Source organism: Culex pipiens, chromosome 2, assembly GCF_016801865.2.
Source record: "Culex pipiens pallens isolate TS chromosome 2, TS_CPP_V2, whole genome shotgun sequence".
NCBI classification, from domain to species: domain Eukaryota; kingdom Metazoa; phylum Arthropoda; class Insecta; order Diptera; family Culicidae; genus Culex; species Culex pipiens.
Window position 1 is genome coordinate 124,604,904 of NC_068938.1, and position 18,452 is coordinate 124,623,355.

Consider the following 18,452-nt stretch of genomic DNA (forward strand, 5'->3'; position numbering starts at 1 on the left):
CAAAGGGCTGTCGCTGATTAGTATCGTGTCCAATCGTGCCGCAGTTTTCGCAGCTGCAAATGTACAACTTGATGGAGATTTTCACCTAGGATGACGGGGACGTCATGTTTCTGGAATCGAGAAGCAGAACGAGATGTAGTCTGGCGAGAAGGTTGCTGCTAAAGAGATTGAGTCAAAGGTTGGAGAAGAGAAAAGTGCAGCAAAGGACGGAAAAGGTTCGCAGAAGGAACCGGAACCGGAGGATGTTCAAAAGCCATAAGATGATGCTGTCCCTAAAGAAAAGGCTTAGTCTGAGCAATAAGTTTGACCTTAGATTCACGATTTTTGACTGTATTTTTCGTAAGGTTATGATTTGTAAAATGTATAACTAAATTCATTGACTTTATTTCATGTTGACGCAACATATTGGACATGTTTTGTCGCCGTTTTTGCACTGGAACGAAATCTAATAGCGATCTAATTGACACGGGATGGTCATGCGATAGAGGTACGTGTTGATCACGTCCGTCGATGACGATGTACTCCGGGGAGAACAACGACGGATCGGGGGTGAGCGATCGGTTGAACCTGCGGTAACGAAGGATGCAAGATGTTGATTCAGGAGCTGCCCTGAGAACCTTGCTCTTCGCCAAAGAATTATTCCGATCTCAGGGGTTGGATCTCCGAACGGGTTCTACGGCTGTTGCTTGGCCGACGAGTGAGGTCAGCTTGGGATTTGAAGAGCGCAAGTCGCACAAAACTGGAATCAATTGCTTTGATCGAGGTGCTTATGCGGCGGTCCGAATCGCGCGCATTTACCACCTCCAGCATCTTCGAGTTAACGAACGCCTCGAAGTCATGTCCCCGAGCAAGTCCAGGATCTCATCCGAGTACTGAGTAAAGTGCTCGTATGAATCGAACGCCGCTAAACTGCCAGGGCCATGAACGAGTCGGTTAGGTTGCCGACTTGATGCCGTTTGGGAGGAGTCTGGAAAAACGGAAAACATCTGGTCACAAAAAACAGAGGCACAGAAGAAAAACACTTGTAACGTGCTGTGCTGTGGATTGCTGTTGGCAGCAAGAATTGGAAGTTCGTCAGCGGGACTTTGCCGGACAGCTCCAGATGCTGCAGGCAGGTCAAATCATACGGCGAGTACGCCCAATGGACGTAATCCAGCATTGCATTGCAAACTGCACGATAACAGAGGTAGAAAGGTAGTCGTGCGGAATATCCAAGATGGGAACATCCGAAAAGATCAACCACTGCAGGTTTTCGGGCTCTTAGACAGACAGATGGACTTTATCTGGTTGTGACGTAGTTCTTAAGCTGGCTGATGAGCAGCTATTAGGACCTGTCGAGCGCGAAGAGTCACAAGCGATTCTTCAGCGAGGTAAGTTCGCTCAGCAGCCAATTCTTCGTAAAACCAGGTAGTTTATGGCTGGCTGTGAGAAAAGATCGCCACGACGACGAAGCCGCGACGCACTTGTCGTAGTGTCCATGCTGTGTGTGTGGTGTGGTCCAATCCAATACCCGCTAACCGGTAGCGATATTATGGGAAAGGATAGTTTGTATCAGACTTTGTATATGCCGAATGCTGATACAAAATATCTCAGTCCCGGTTATTAGGTGGTGATAGCCCTCGCGCTGCTTCCAACGACCCGTTTCAGAATGACAGAGCTCCTTGCGGTCCAATTCCGAGGTCGCTGGGCATTGTTCGGCCCCGCCTAAACATAGAAGCAAGCATCTGAAGGAAACTCGATCTATATTTAGACTTCCAATCCCCTCAGGCAAATCAGGGATCAGCGCGTATTTAATATGAGAAAGAGATAACATGTTTCAACACTACGGATCAATTCACTACTAAAGTGTTAACCTTCTGATGGCAGACTGCTTAGCGTCCCAGACCACCAATACAGAGGTGTGAGTTCGAATCCCACCTGATTCATTTTCGTTTTTGTTCATATTCAAAGTTCAAAATCCTGATTCAAAATTTCAAAGGTACCGGCCGGGATTTGATCCCCGAACCTTCTGCTTGTGAGGCAGAAGCCGTAACCATTAAGCCACGGAGCCGGTATTTCTTGTCGTAGTGTCCATGCTGGAACTGAAAAACCACGGTGTAGTACTGACCGATCGTGCACGGCCGCCATGCGACCGCGCATTCCGTTACGGTGGCGCTGCTCCAGCTGGACGATGCCCTGCGTAGTCAGGAACAACACGTCGTTATCGAAGCGCTTCTGCAGAGCCTTTGTAACCCATAATAATGTACGGTTTGTCCTACTGGATCCGCTTGGTGATCAATTCTTCATGAAACTATTCGTCTCTTGCAGCGCGATCAGATATTTTTGTGTCGTACGGAAATCACCTGAATCGAGAGTTCCTTAAGTGCAATTTGTAGTTTTTCGCCCCTCAAGAAACAATGACCAAACGCACCTCGACGTAAAAGCACCGGGAACTTAACCGCAGCAACCTCTATGTTTCCGCCCGCTCCGGTGGCCTCAGAAACACTAGTCTCAGCAGCTCGTGCATTTTTGGATTCTCGGACACGTTGTCCCATGCGGCCCAGGCGACCTGCATCTGCGTGCGTAATTATGAGTTTGCCGTTGGCGAAGTTGTTGATAGCCGATCCGCCCGGGTTCCGGCAATCTTAATGTACTCGACGTTCGTCTTGAGGTTCTCTGACAGACCATGACCATGGTTTCTAGAAGCGTCCTCCGTACCACGTCCGCCGCCGCTTGGTTGGTCGTTGTCGGAAGACCAGGTACCGTAAAACAGTGCTGCGGGTGATGAAAAAGTAGTTTAAGGTTAAGGTTTATTAAATTTAACAGGATAACATTTCCCTCCTGAAATGTGTTAACCGGTACCATGGCCATCCGAAGTCGTCCCTGGCCAAAAGGTGGGGTGTTTTCTGGCCTTCCGGATGTTTTTTTGTCGGTTCCGTGGCCATCCGAAAGGCTTCCCTGCGCAAGAGGATGATGCTTTTTGGCCATCCGGATTGGCCACGGAACGGACAAAATCTATCCGGGCGGCCAAAAAGCATCCTCCCTATTGCACAGGAACACCTTCCAGATAGCCACGGAACCAAGAAAACCCATCCGGAAAGCCAAATAATGACCAGGGTACCGGCAAAACCAACCCGGAAGGCCAAACAAATATTCGCCCTCTTGCACAGGGACGCCTTTCGGAGCCGATCCCATGGTCAGTAAACCAGGAATCATCTTTGGGAATTACGGTAATTTTCCACCCTACTTACCGTATTTTTTTTGTTGCCGCAATCCTTAGCCCTCCGACACTTTTCTTTTTAAACTCAGACAGTCCAGAAAATCTCACAACAACGATCTGTCCGGGATCCTATCAACCAAAACAAAAAACATATTTTATGCTGTTTTATAAGTTGTTTTGGTATGTCATGCTGGGAGTCGTATCCGCCAGATTCGGGAGAGAGAGCTCATTAGTTAAATTTCGCTCTTCTCTTTTGCTGTGTCAGGCATTGAAACATTTCATACTCTCTTACAGCTGACGTCTACACGTTAACCGGAGGGCTTTTGTTAATTTGATTTGGTTAACCGCGGTGGATTTTCTTGAAATAATTCGAACTGTCAAAAATCCACCAAAGCATCCACCACATTGATCGCACAAAAATCTGTGGTAGAAAAGTATCCACCGGTAGATGCTTTGGTGGATTTTTGACAGTTCGAATTATTTCAAGAAAATCCACCGCGGTTAACCAAATCAAATTAACAAAAGCCCTCGGATCCTAGACAAACATTATTTTTTAAAAGATATATGGATATAAAAAATCTATCATAACTTTCTAATTATTCAATAAAATGCGTACATACGTCGTTATTATATTAGCGTATGTGCATAATGATTAAAATATATTTAAAATTGTACATAGGTCGATTTGTTATTGTGGTATGTGCATCATTTTACTGAATGCACATAGGACACTGAGAGGTAAAACGACGTAAATTATTTTGTATGAAAATTTAAGAGAATGCTCATAGGTTATTTTGCATTTCGCTAATAATTTTAAAAATTAAATACTTAGAAGAAATCGGGTTTGAAGATAGTGTAGTTTCGGATATGCAGAACGTCATGCATTGAATAACTCAGTTTGTTTACTTTTGGCGCATAGGACCTTTTGAAAAAGTACTCTAGATTTGCATCAATCGGATTCGAACACTTTAATTAATTTATTTGTTGACACTTGTTGGCAACTTTGTCCAAGACACGACTTCTACGTCTAATTTAAAATAATTTTCTAGAAGAGAAAAAAATCCCAAAAATATTCCTGGAATATTCCTAATTTCCCAACTTTCAAACACTTGTGTCGTAAAGTAATACTTTTCGACACTGTTTTGGCTAAGACGAGGAATCAAACGTCAACAAATCCAATACAATCGGAATTGCAAAAAATGTTTTATGTAATGATGAAATGACTCGTTCTCGTACAATACAGAAAGTGCTGAAATTTAAATTTTAAAAACTTTAAAAACTTGACCAATTTAAATATTACATTGTTTATGCTAATTTTTCAACGTATGTTTAGCAAGTCTCGAAGAATTTCATGAAATTATTAACAGCAATTCACGTATCATTTAGCCAGTCATCATACTGTCTAACGTTGACGTTGACGCATCACCGTTTACGATTTGTATATCCATCATTACGTTGCGGTCATTTTTTGTCACGAGGAAGTTCGGCAGTTTATTCAGTTTATTAGCTGCTTTGTTAATATATTTTTAATTGCCTTTAGCATCAATTTGACGGGCTCCAATTTTAACGTTTGTGTGAATTGATTGATTAAAATAAGACTTGCTAATTGTCAAACAAAAAAAAAATGGTCGTGTTAAGAAAAAAGGGAGCCAATTAGTCAGAAAGTAAATTAATTTTATTTCGTTTCCTTTTTTTATCCTCCAGATTCCCGCCACCACGACCCGCATCCTGCTGAACCACTTCAAGTGGGACAAGGAAAAGCTGATGGAGCGGTTCTACGACGGCGACCAGGAGAAGCTGTTCAAGGATGCACACGTGATCAACCCGTTCCGGAAGCCCAGCACAGTCAGCAAGCCAAAGGTGCGAGTCTTGAAAAACGAAATTTGGGCCAACCACACGCCGACGACGACGACGACGACGACGAACGGACGAGGAGCAAATGCAATTGACCCAATTTAACACAACTGTTTGTTCTTCTTCTTTCTCTTTTCGGCGCCCTACAGATCAAAAAATCTGGAACGGAAGATTGTGAGATCTGCTACTCGTCATTTCCGCCCAGTGTAAGTAGTATCCTTGTGTAAAAGTTTCATTTTCATTTCCTTCGTCGCCACTCGACGAAATCAATGTCGTCCTGTTTCATATAAAGGTACATGCAACGTTCGTTCGTTCATTCCTCTCGTCTCGTGCTCCAATTTTGTGTTCCCCTCTTCAAGGTTTATTTTGGGCGTCGCGTCCCTGAAAAAATAGCGCTGCTGCAATGTTTTGGTTTTGGTTTGGCACTTTTCCTTCCCTATTGGAGGTGGCGCGAGGTCGAGGAGGCAAGAAAAGAAAAACGGCACACGATCGAGGTTAAAATAGAGCGTCCTCGCAATCAAATAGCTTCACTTTCATTCGAAACAAACACACAAGCTCGAAATAAGAGACGAAATTGAGAGTCCGTGTAATCAGCTGGGGCCGCCGCCGACGACAGTCATGTCGCACGCTGACCTTTTGCGCGTGAACCCGTTTTAACGTTAATTGAAAATAAAGTGGGATTTCGGGATGCGATTAAATGTGAATCGACCCAATTGATAAAGCTAGCTAGCCAAACAAGCTGCCAATTCACGCTGCCACGCTCTGTTGGGAGGGGGTTCAAGGTCAGACGGCGCTGCTGTATGTTCTGCTCAGTGCAGCAGGCAGACAGCAGTTCGGGTCGATTATTTAGCTCGGTCTGTTGTTTACTTGGTTAGCTGCTCTCTCACCTTGTGGTGTTGGTAGTGGTGATGATTCCGAGTGGCGCGTGGGAAACATTCTATTGGTTGGATGATTGCCCGTTGCAATTCCGATGTTCGATTTCAAGATCAAGTTGGCTTAGAAATTAATTATTATTATAAAGGTCATTAACTATAAGTTAGGAAATACTGGAAATGTCAAATGTTTGTATAAGTCCGCATTTTAAAAGTAAACTTATTAAAACCAAATCCTTAACTCTTTAACGTCCAGTACAGTCATCCCGCATATTCGGAACAGTTTTCAGATCGGCCAATGTTCAAAAAACCATAGAAAATCGATAATTGGGTCCTAAAATGAAGCTTAGATTGTTGATATTATTGTTTACAGCGATAAAGCTTATTTTTCTAAGTACAATGACCCTTTGTAGAACCACAAAGAGTTTAAAATGGATTTTTAAATCAAATTTTGAAAAATTAACCTCGCGTTCCTTCTTGACAGAAAAGCTCCTACCTGACAGCTCGTTTCAGGGGGACCATAGTTGATCCATCGAAAAAATGTTGTCTTGTCAATTTTTTTGTCATTAAAATGAAAAAAAAGTGATCAGAAATGGTTTTTAATCGCGTTTTTTACCGTTGTACATAAAAATTGACATAGGGCTTTAGTACACTCATCCCTCATATTCGGAACAGTTTACAGATCGGCCAATGTTCACTAATTAATATAAAATCGATAATTGAACATAATGATTTGCTTTTACCTTCATGTGAAAGCTTTTCTTGCGATCTTTCGATTGATGTATAGACCGGCTGTACATTTTTACGTTTTATATCAAGTTTTCGAAGAAAAACATTGACCATTGAAATCCACAAATTCGGAACACTTTTTTCTTACGATGTAAACAAACTTTTTTTTCTCTCCAGGTGTACATATTTTTTGCAAAATAATGACTTTGTACTCTGAAACCAATAGAACTCATGGTTAGTGATGTTTTATGAATGGTCTGATAACTTTTTTGTGAAAATATCAGTTAAATTCATGTGTTCCACAATTGTGGGTGACACAATAACATCCCACAATCATGGAACGGGCAATTTGGAGGCAGTATTTTGCTGCTCTGGATAAAATAGTCTTGAAATGCAGTTTTTGTTTGAAAAGTATTACTTTTACTGGTGAAATAGCAAGAGAATGTCCAAATAAAGGCCTTAAAAATATCAGGGTCGGCAGAAAAGTTGCATTTTGCATTCTATTGACAAATTACCACAAAAGTGTTCCGAATTTGTGGGTGTTCCGAATATGTGGGATGACTGTACCCAATTAAACATAATGATTTACTTTTGCCTTCATGTGAAAGCTTTTCTTGTGATCTTTCGATTGATGCATAGACCGGCTGTACATTTTTACGTTTTATATCAAGTAACGTCATGATTCGAATTCCCGGACGCTTCCAAACCCGGACACTTCATTTTGTTTTATCAATTATTTGGATATAAGTTCGCATTATGAATGTCAAAACTGTGTAATTTGATGAATTCCAACATCAACTTTCACTTAAAGTTTGTTTGAACGCTGTAGTTAATGCCAAAACAATTAAATACAATAAAATTAGAAGTTTACCAAAAATGCGAAACATTTCACTTGAAATAATTCAGTGGCGTTCGAAGCACCGGGAAGGCAAAGCAGAAATTTATGGTTTCGATTTTCTTAAATTCTAGCAAATTTTTATATAAACTATCGATTGTTTTAATCTTAACAGCTTATTTGAGACCTAAAGAATGCCATTCACTAACATTTCAGTCCAAATTTGTGCGATTCATAAGTAAAATCGAGTGTCCGGAATTCGAAGCAAAAGTGTCCGGATTTCGAATCAGCTTTTGTCAGTGTCCGAGATTCGAAGCACAACAAGTCATTTTAATTTTCAAATTCTGATGAAAAATTGTTAGAAAAGACATATTTTGCATGCATTCTCTTAAAACTGACTGTTAATACTACATCCTGATGATATTTCTTCATTTCCAACTTATTACATGATTTTTTGCCAGCTATAACAAAAATGATATGCTACTAAGTGTCCGGATTTCGAATCATGACGTTATTTAAAGGATTACATTAACCCACTAATTCGGAACACTATTTCATACGATGTAAACAAGCTTTTTTTTTCTTTCCATGAGTACATTTTTTTCAAAATAATGACTTCACACTCGGAAACCAATATAACTCATGCTTAGTAAAGTTTTATAAATGGTCTGAAAACTTTTTTTGTTAAAATGTCAGTTAAATTCAGGTGGTCCACAATTGTGGGAGGCACAAAAAAAGCAATTTGGAAGCAGTGTTTTGCTGCACTTGATAAAGCAATCTTTAAATGCATTTTATTGTTTAAAAAGCTCTACTTTTACTAGTGAAATAGCAAGAGAATGTCTAAATAAAGCTCGACAGAAAAGTTGCATTTTGCATACTATTGACAAATTATGGCCTATCTACAATCACTTAACTTAGAAAATTTCACTTAGCTTAGGAGTTTGAATCAATGGAAATGAATGTGATCTTCTACAATGAAAAGGAATAAAATTAGAAACTTGACGTATGGTTTGGAAAATTTCAAAATCTACGGTAAGTTGACGTTTCCATATCAAAGGTAAACAAACAACTGCATAGCAACGTATATCAGCCCAGCAAATTTTCTAAGTTGATTGTGGATGACGGCCGTAAGTTGTGTACATTTTCTAAGTTTTACTTTACTTAACTATTCTAAGCTAAGTGATTGTAGATAGGCCATTACCACTAAAGTGTTTCGCATTTTTGGGTTTTCCGAAACTTAGAGTTTCTCGCAGATGAGGTTTTTTCTGGTCCAATAAACCAAATTTTCAATTTTTGCTTTTTGGGTGTTTTTGAAACCGCCTTGAGTCAGGGGTATTAAAAAACACTCAAAAATCAAAAAAATAAAATTTGGTTTATTGGACCTTTTCAAAAAAAACTCCAGAACTGTTTCTTTTTGCACTTATTTAAGAGACATATAAACTAACTTCTAGCCAAGTTTATTTCAAGTGCGTTAAAATAAATAATTCAATGAGATTTAAGTTCAGGATGTTCAGAGCTAATGAAAAACAAGACATCTGGAGCAACATGTGAAAAGGGTGCATTAGCATTTTGACTGCTAAAACTGTTTGCAAATTCTCAGCCAACAGATCACTATTTTACAAACCCCGCAGTGTTGAAAGGTAGCTGGGAAGGTCAGCTATTGTTTAACAATTCTTGACATTTTATTGATAAGGTCCTATAAACAAATGTAAACATAGAGTTTATCCCTTTCACACCTTATGCCAATGTCCATCGGAGTTAGAGGGATGCACACAATGTTTACATTTGTTTATAGGAGCTAATAAAAAAAAGTCTAGAATAAATGTTTTGTGAAGAGCTACCAGTTGGCGCGGAATTTACACTTACCTTTAAATGGAGAAAAGCTCGGAAATTTACCGTTTCTAGGATTTTTTAAATTTAAATTTGCCTATACAGTTTGCGTTAAACGACCATACAAGTCTCCATACAATTTTGGCAGCTGTCCATACAAAAATTGTACGTATATATTCAAATACTTGTAACTCTTGAGTGAATTTTCTGATCAATTTGGTGTCTTCGGCAAAGTTGTAGCTATTGTTGAGGACTTTTGAGAAAAAAATAGGTACACGGAAAAAAATGCAGATTTTCTTATCAACTTTTATTTCACAAAAACTTAATTTCCAAAAATACGTATTTTTTATTTTCGAGATTTTTGTTTTATGGGACAAAAACCCGCAACTTTTGAGCCATAGAGAAACATGGTCAAAAACGTTTCTTAATCCACCATTAGGTGGTTGGTGCCTTCCTCATATTTACAAAGTAATAATGAAAATAAGTTTATGAAAAAAATATATACCTGATACAGACTTTTCCAGAAAACATGCAGACTCTCATTTGAAGCAATGTGGCAACCGGGCGTTTCGCATCTGGCGCGACTCTCGCACGTAAACAAAAAGACCCGGCCTTTTGAGGTTATGCACATCCCCACAGACATTTGTTCAGAATTTGATTCTGAGTCGATACGTATACGTGAAGGTATATCTAGAAGGTATATTTAAGAAGTTCAATTTTCGAGTGATTTTATAGCCTTGCCTCAGTGAGGTGAGGAAGGCAAAAATCTGCCGCCGAGTTATTTTTTTTTTTAAATATAGTGATTTTTGGAAAAAGTCTAAGTTTAATGCAAACACAAATTTGACGTAATTTTGTAATGTAAAATTGAATTTCCAATCGAAAAATACTTTAAAGATTTTTTTTTATAAAGGGCTCTGTTTTCAAGATATAGCTACCGAAAGTTTGATTTTAGCGAAATATTTGCAGTATTTTGATTTTTAAAAATAGTGACCATGAGTGACCATTTCTGAAAACATTTTTTTTTTTTAAACTTCAGAAAATTTTCTATGAAATTGTCTAAGAGACATTGAAGATTAGACCTCTGGTTGCTGAGATACAGCGGCTTAATAAAAAAAGAAACATGAAAATTGAAGTTTTCTAAGTCTCACTAAAAAACCCACAATTTTCTAATGTCGATATCTCCGCAACTAATGGTCCAATTTTCAATGTTAAAACATGAAACATTCGTGAAATCTTCCGATCTTTCGGAAAAAAAATAATTCAAGACTAGTATTTTAAATGGGCGTAATATTCAATGTTTGGCCCTTTTAAAATGTTTTTTTTTGTTGCCCAATGGGCATTGGGTTAAGTTCACTGCGACCACCTGAGAAGGCTATCTTTTGTGATGTACCCTGGTTACTGTCCATACTACAAATTACTCGTATCCATTGGATCGGAAGACGAGGGGTTATTTTGCAGACATGGTTTATCCCAATTCGGCGCAATACAGTCGATGAACTGTATGACCTTCTTGGGATGGGTGTGGTGCCATACATCGTTCGGCGTAAGAAGGTGCGATCCAAGGAACCGCAGCCTTCGAGACACAAGTGCTCCGCAGAAGCAGAGTAAATGTGCCGAGCTTTCCAGCTCAGTTAAACAAAAACGACAGAGGTTGTTAGGCCACCTGCCGATTTTGTGCAGGTGATTTGAGATTCCAAGGAACGGCTCGGGACCCACGAAGATGTTTGATGAGCCTTGTCTGGCAAGTTCATCAGCCATTTCGTTGCTTTCAATGCTGCAGTGCCTTGGGACCCAAAACAGCATCACTTTTTAAATGTTAGTCTTGATTTATTTTTTTTTTTTCAAAATATTTTTTTCGAAAAGATCGGAAAATTTCACGAATGTTTCATGTTTTAACATTTACCACCTCAATGTGATTTAAGTAACGATTTTTTCATGAAATGTTATAAAAAATATATTTTTTGAGCGAGCCAAATAAAAATATCCAAAATATATACTTTCCCATTTGTAAACATAGTAGCCAAAATTTTATCCTAAAACGGTAATATACTAAGAATTTTGAAAATTCGTCACTTTTTATTTAAATATCTCGGCTTTGAGTGGACAAAAATCTTGCTCTTAAAGTTTTTTTAGGACGCAAAAACTGCAAGATGAGCAAACAAATGAAGGGTTAAGGCTACGTGTTAAGTTTTCTAATCGAATCTAATGTAAACCTATCGCAGCCATCCTTCCGGATCCTGGAGATGGTTGGGCGATAACATCCTAAAATCTTTCTTTTGTAACCGGCCAGGCCAACTGTGTAAAGTTAACCGCAAAGATGATACGTTGTTGCTCAAGGTTATAAGGTATACTACGTGTTAAGTTTTCGCAAAAACACTGGATTTCCCCCAGTTTTAAAGAACAAAGTGCTGCATATTTTTAGTTTTTCTGAAAGTGCACATGATCTTGAACCAAACAACAAAATTTACTCAAAAATGTAAACATGCATACGGGAAATTTATACGACTACTTTTGGGGACATTTTTATCTGTCATACTTTACCGGAGAGCTCGTTCAATTTCTTATAAGTTTGCCTTTGACCGCATTTTGATTGCTGACTTGCAGCTAATTCACTATCCAGGTTAGGAGCGACCCATAAATCAAAAACAAAGAACACAGAGAATTGTTTGAATTGTCTTAAGTACAGCTATTGAAAGCAAACAGAATATCCATAAAAAAAATCTAATCTTAATGAGGTTATATCTTGCTTTTTTCTTAGGTCATTTGGTTGATTTGATCATAAGTGTTTGCCAAAATATGTCTTAACCTTTTAAAATATTTTTCTGCAATCGCCAGATGATGACTGGGCTGGAGTGTGGTCACCGGTTCTGCACCCAGTGCTGGCAGGAGTACCTGACCACGAAGATCGTCGAGGAGGGCCTCGGGCAGTCGATCGCCTGTGCCGCCCACGGCTGTGACATCCTCGTGGACGACGTGACCGTGATGCGGCTCGTCCAGGACTCGCGCGTCAAGCTCAAGTACCAGCACCTGATTACGAATAGCTTCGTCGAGGTGAGTTTGTTTTCTTGTGGAGTTTGAAACTGATAACCATGCTTCCCTCCCCCCCTTCTTGACGCAGTGCAATCGACTCCTGCGCTGGTGCACGTCCGCCGACTGCAACTACGCGATCAAGGTGCAGTACGTGGACCCGCGTCCGGTGACCTGCAAGTGTAACCACATGTTCTGCTTCGAGTGCGGTGAAAACTGGCACGATCCGGTGCAGTGCCGCCTGCTGCGGAAGTGGATCAAAAAGTGCGACGACGACTCGGAGACGTCCAACTGGATCGCGGCCAACACGAAGGAATGTCCCAAGTGTAACGTCACGATCGAGAAGGACGGCGGCTGTAACCACATGGTGAGTTTGAGGGCTGCGAGCTTTGTCAAATTTTTAACACCTTCTTCTTTTGCTGGAACCAGGTTTGCAAGAATCAAAACTGCAAGTACGATTTCTGCTGGGTTTGTTTAGGATCCTGGGAGCCACACGGTTCGTCCTGGTACAACTGCAACCGTTACGACGAGGACGAAGCACGCGCCGCTCGTGACGCCCAGGAAAAGTTTAGATCATCGTTAGCCAGGTAATGACGGCACACTACAGGGAGAGTCGTAAACAATTTCAATACCTAACACTTGCGTAATTCTTTAGATACTTGCACTACTACAACCGTTACATGAATCACATGCAATCGCTGAAGTTTGAACACAAACTGTACGCCTCGGTCAAGGCCAAGATGGAAGAGATGCAGCAACACAACATGTCCTGGATTGAGGTAAGAAGATTTGATTTTTTTTTAAATTTATTTGGGGAAGTGATGCGAAGAGCGGGTTCTCCGGCACGGGAGGCACGATTTTCAACAGGTCGGTTCAATTAATTGCTCTTTCCGATTACTAGCTTTTGAGGATCTTTCAAAAGTATGAGGCTTGTATATTTTCCTTTCTGAAGTGAAGCTTTGTCCACGGACCAGTTCCTTGAATCTCCAGTGTCCAATAGCGAACCATTTGCTAAAGCTTATAAAGCCGTTGCAAATATTTTTTGAAGTTAATGTCCCTCGACTCTGGCCAAAGTTAAGGGGAGTAAAAAAATAGAAAATAGTGAAAAATTTAAATCACATGCCACGGTTTTAACATTGAATGAAAACAGTGTTTTAAAATGCATTTTACACTTGTTGTTTTGCAAACGTCAGTTTCAAAATATCTATGTGTTGAATACTTTTAGCTTACAAAATTTGAAAATCAAGGCTAAATGCTCTTCATCTTTATTGTACTTTTCGTTCTATTATTAACTCTCGCTTACTTTTTCAAAAGATCCTATGTACATAGGAAACACATGTCGCATTGGTTGTTTTGAACAGGGGGGTGACATCTATATCTTACTAAGGGCAGCTCGCCCGCAGCCAACACAAGCTGTCAACTTCGGCACCAGAACAAAAGGGAGTTGTCAATTACGGAACCAGCACAAAAGAACAGCTGTTCGTTACGAAACCAAAACAAAGCACTGTAAAAAAAAGTACAAAAACTTCAGGCATAAAGTGGAAATAAAGTAATTATGGTTTTATGTAAAATTTTACCGCAATGTACGTTTAAAAGTTAGTGTATGTTTTTGAGATAATTTTTATCAATTTATTTGCAAAATAAACTATTAAAGTTGGGATTATTAAGCACACATCAGGCTCACATGATCTCATTTAAAGTTGTACTTCTATCACATGAAACGATTAACTTAACTAATGTGTAATTTCACTTTTAATACTGTAATTCTTATAACAAAAATTAAATTATTAATAAAAAAATATTTTTGTTTTCATTGTGCGCAGTTTGCGCGCGTTATCAATCTCAATCACCCAAGATGGCGGCCTTTAGCATCCTCCTGGTTTTGAAAAAGTAATCTAGAACTGTTGACATTCATTTATTTACATCAAATTGTTTTACATTTTTGCACTGAATCGAATACATTTGGGGAAAAAATAAATTAAACAACAAATCCTAAAATATAAATTCTTTGAAATATTCAAAATCATTAGAACGAGTAAACTACGGACTGTATTTTAAAAATGAATGCTCCAAGGCAGACATGCATCCGCTCTAACTCCTCTTTTAGGAGAACTTGTTTGACATTTCGCGTCATCATAAAGCTCCCGAGGACCCTAAGATGCAATATCAAAAACCAAGTGAGATACAGTCCAGACCCGATTTTCCGAAGCCTCGATTATCCGAAATTTCGATTTTCCGAAGGTTTGTATGGGACTTCGGATAATCGAATCACGAACAAAAAAAAAATGTATTCGTATTATTTTATTTTCTTGTTTAGCCTTTCTTACTAAAGAAAGGTATAGGTTTTACTTTATGGCTGGACATCATTTTCATGTTCGTAAATATGACGATTCAGCATGAATTTTAAACGTAAAAATCGCTAAAAAATCACACTGCATCGATTTTCGACGCTTCGTCGCCAAGTCGTCAAGTCGCCAAGTTGTCACGTTGAGCTTCGAATGCCGGCGCGAGAATGCTGGCGCATATATTTTGTGGCTCAAGATATACTCGTTTGTAGTAGCTTGTCTACCGATGTTTTCTACAACATGTAAGATATCGTAGCTTTTCGGTTTCTTTTGTCCTGTCCGTTTTTGCATAACTGTCCAATGTTTATGCAAAAACTTTTGTGACATAGGACATTCATCCGGCTACAAACAATTTGTTTCCCGTGTGCTCTTAAAATCGCCTTTAAGTAGGCGTTTTCATAGGTTATATCGTTTGCAAAGCTATCTACCTAAGGTATCGCGATTGAGTGTGTAGTGGTTCGGTTGTAAAAATAGCTATCGCTGACTCCCTCACTTTCGTAGATGCTGAATGGCAAGCTTCCCTGCACTGTGCGGCACACGCGCTTCACTTGTACCTCGGTTTTGCTTTGCGCCTGCTTTGTTCGGTTTATGGGCTCGTACCGAAACTAGAAATCCAAAACCGCGGTGTGCGTCGTCACTGGCGCATTGGACGCTTGCTATGCTCGCGTTTTTCATAAACGCATATTTTATTAAGAACTTGTACGATTAAAAATATTCTTTTGGTGAAAATTGCATTATTCAATTTCTTTTGGAAAACACATCATTAATAATGTCTTGCTTTCATCATAAGATTTTTTGTATCATGTCACTTTCTTTTGTGCTGACGTTATAAATAAACAAAGTCGATGTTATGAATTGAAAGAATATTTTTTAGTAAGAATGGCTCTATCGCACCCATATTCCAATGAACCAATGTTTTCTACACGTTATTCATGCCAAAAACAAGAGCTTTTTACCTGGCAACAAGCATAACTTTACTTTAAACGAAAATGCCATCTAGAACACGCTGAGTGCCGTTAAGAAGAGCTCTTAGTGCCGATGCATGTCTGCTCCAAGGGTTCTTACTTGTTCCTGGCGAGGTTTGCACCAACGCAGAGTTGTTGTCATCTCGATGAAAATGTTCAGAACATTTTCTTATAAAACACTTTGTTTATAGGTCTTTTAAAAAAAACCAGAAGGAAAAACTCCAGCAACCGTGGCCGTGAGGTTACGGGTTGCGGAAGGTGATGGGTTCGATTCCTGTCTAGCTTGGCAAAGTCAGATCCCTTCAAAGAGTAAATCTACTCACTGGGAACACTGACCGATATGGGTGGGTTTCGACTAACGGCATATTGGATTTCCAATCCAGAGGTCGTACCAGGATGATAAAAATTTTAACTTAAATTGCTACGTTCAAAAAATTATTTTTGAAGGTTTTCTTAAATGCTTTCTCTAAATTAAGTCGTAAAAAGCGTAGATCGTGAGATATAACTTTGGTGTCTTCGACAAAGTTGTTTGGACAAGCCTAACAATTTTCTAGAAGACAAAAAAAAAATCCCAAAAATATTCCTTAAAAGTTAGATTTTCTAAATCACCTTAATCGTGAACCACCTTAATTTTCAACCAAACCAAAAACATTTCAGTGCAGTGGAGCGGCTCCCGGTGAGCTGGTGATGAAGTACCGTTTAGTAAGACTGTAATTTATGTTCATCTGTTCTAATATATTTATTTTTTAGAGAAGACTAAAACATACCCCCCGGTTTTGTGTACCCCGCAGGTCCAATTTCTGAAGAAGGCCGTCGACATTCTGTGCCAGTGCCGCCAGACGCTGATGTGCACGTACGTGTTCGCGTACTACCTGCGCAAGAATAATCAGTCGATGATATTCGAGGATAATCAAAAGGACCTGGAAACTGCCACGGAGAAGCTCTCCGAGTATCTGGAGCGGGACATTACGTCGGAGAATCTGGCCGACATCAAGCAGAAGGTGCAGGACAAGTACCGGTGAGTTGGAGTTTGGGACCTTTTTTTTGTTGGTGCTGGTGTTGGTCGTTTCTGACTGGTTTCTGGTCTCGTTACAGATACTGCGAAAAGCGTCGGAAGGTTCTGCTCGATCACGTGCACGAGGGCTACGAAAAAGATTGGTGGGATTACACCGATTGATAAAGTGTTGTGAACCATCGGAAAATACACTCTCTCACACACACACACACTCGTAGAATATTTTGACGCACTCAAGAAAGCAGATGAGAGGTATATAAAAAAGCAGCAGCAGTTATGAAAAGATGAAAAAAATTACACACACATAAAAAATAAAACAAATCTATAGACAAATATCTATACTGGCGGCGATATCCAGCTGGATAAAACAATAGCAAAAAAGGTAAAAAAAAAAACAAACAAAAATCTGTAAGTATTTCAACACTTAAACGGGGCGTACTTTTACGTTCGCAGCGTACGTCCTTCGTCAGATTATTTAGCCGAAGAGAAAGGAGAGACAACAAATAGTGTTTATGAAATAATAAAAAAATCGTTGTTATTTATCTGTTCTTTCTGATTCGTCTCTCATTTCGCTCTGTACCAAATTAGCGCTGGTTCCCAAACTCTTGTTGAAAGCGAAACACACTTTTCCTCCCGTAGTTGATCGAGGTTTAGAAGTAGAGTGTCAATCACACATTTGAGAGAGACCTTCGGAAAGAAGCTTCCGTTGCAATAGGAACACGTACCGAATGTAATTGTGATCAGAAAAGAAAAACAAGCAACTGCAAGTCAAACATCTCCAACTTTTCATTTTTTAACCGTACGAAATAACTTTGCTCTGAAAAAACAACAAACAAATTAACCTCCGGCTAATTTGGTATTTGCCCAAACTTGTAAACGTCTCACTCACGCTGTGTTTGTTGAATAACTAAGAAGAAAAAAATAGTCTTTTAGCTTTGCACCGTGTTATTATTATTTCTTTTATCTCTTAGCTCTTTTGAAATGATTTTCATATATTTATTACTAAACCAAATGCACTTTGCGGCATTTGCCTACCTTGCTCCCAATGCCCCATCCCCTCAAAACAGTTCTGTCTCTTTATTGCCCCCCCTGCCTAGCTTTAGCATGCTTGAAACGGATTTAAGCAGACAATGAAATCAAGTAAACAGAAAAAAAATCAATAAAGAAAACTCTTTGAAAAGTGATATAAAATTTTAACGAAGAAAAAAAAAACAGATAACAAAAACAGATTATATATTAAAGTGATGTGACAGAATATATAAAACAAAAACCGGAGAAAAGAGAAAAGTAAGCATTATAGGAAGATGATGAAGCGGAAGAAGAAAAAAAGTAACCAATTATATAACGGAATGGATATGTTAGAAAAAAAACGGTAATTTTCTCATTATTTTGTCTCATTTCGTTAACTCAGAAGGTAAGCAACAAGGACAAGGTTAAAAAATGAAACACACACACACGCAATGTAAAACCCGATCGGATCAAAGAGCAGAATAAATAAGAGCTAAATTGAATTAGTTTCCTAGCCGGTTGTGTTGTTGTTTTTCCCTTTTGTCCGAAATTGTCCGTAACGATAATGACTCAATCGTAACATCGACGGTGACCAACTGCCGTTGTAATTTCCTTTTGATCGCTTTATTGTTGTTTTGGTAATTTCAAAACAATTTGTCCGGAAAAACCTCGCTTTGAAAATACTCAAAAACACGATGACTAAGGTGTTTGTTACAACGCGATGTAACAACAAATGAGGTTATTAAAGTTGGCCCTTGGATGGGTTTTCTCCG

General features: G+C 39.3%; 1 protein-coding gene across 1 annotated transcript in view; it reads left to right on the plus strand.

Annotated features, from left to right (window-relative positions):
• The window catches only part of LOC120414993 (E3 ubiquitin-protein ligase ariadne-1), a 28,263-nt gene extending 10,070 nt beyond the window's left edge, over positions 1-18,193 (plus strand). Inside the window, exons 2-9 of the mRNA XM_039576351.2 lie at positions 4,904-5,059; positions 5,203-5,259; positions 12,155-12,370; positions 12,438-12,713; positions 12,776-12,933; positions 13,002-13,125; positions 16,448-16,674; positions 16,752-18,193. Coding sequence (XP_039432285.1) covers positions 4,904-5,059; positions 5,203-5,259; positions 12,155-12,370; positions 12,438-12,713; positions 12,776-12,933; positions 13,002-13,125; positions 16,448-16,674; positions 16,752-16,833 — 1,296 coding nt within the window. The 3' untranslated portion in view covers positions 16,834-18,193. The remainder of the gene's footprint in view (positions 1-4,903; positions 5,060-5,202; positions 5,260-12,154; positions 12,371-12,437; positions 12,714-12,775; positions 12,934-13,001; positions 13,126-16,447; positions 16,675-16,751) is intronic.
• Positions 18,194-18,452: the final 259 nt, after the last annotated feature.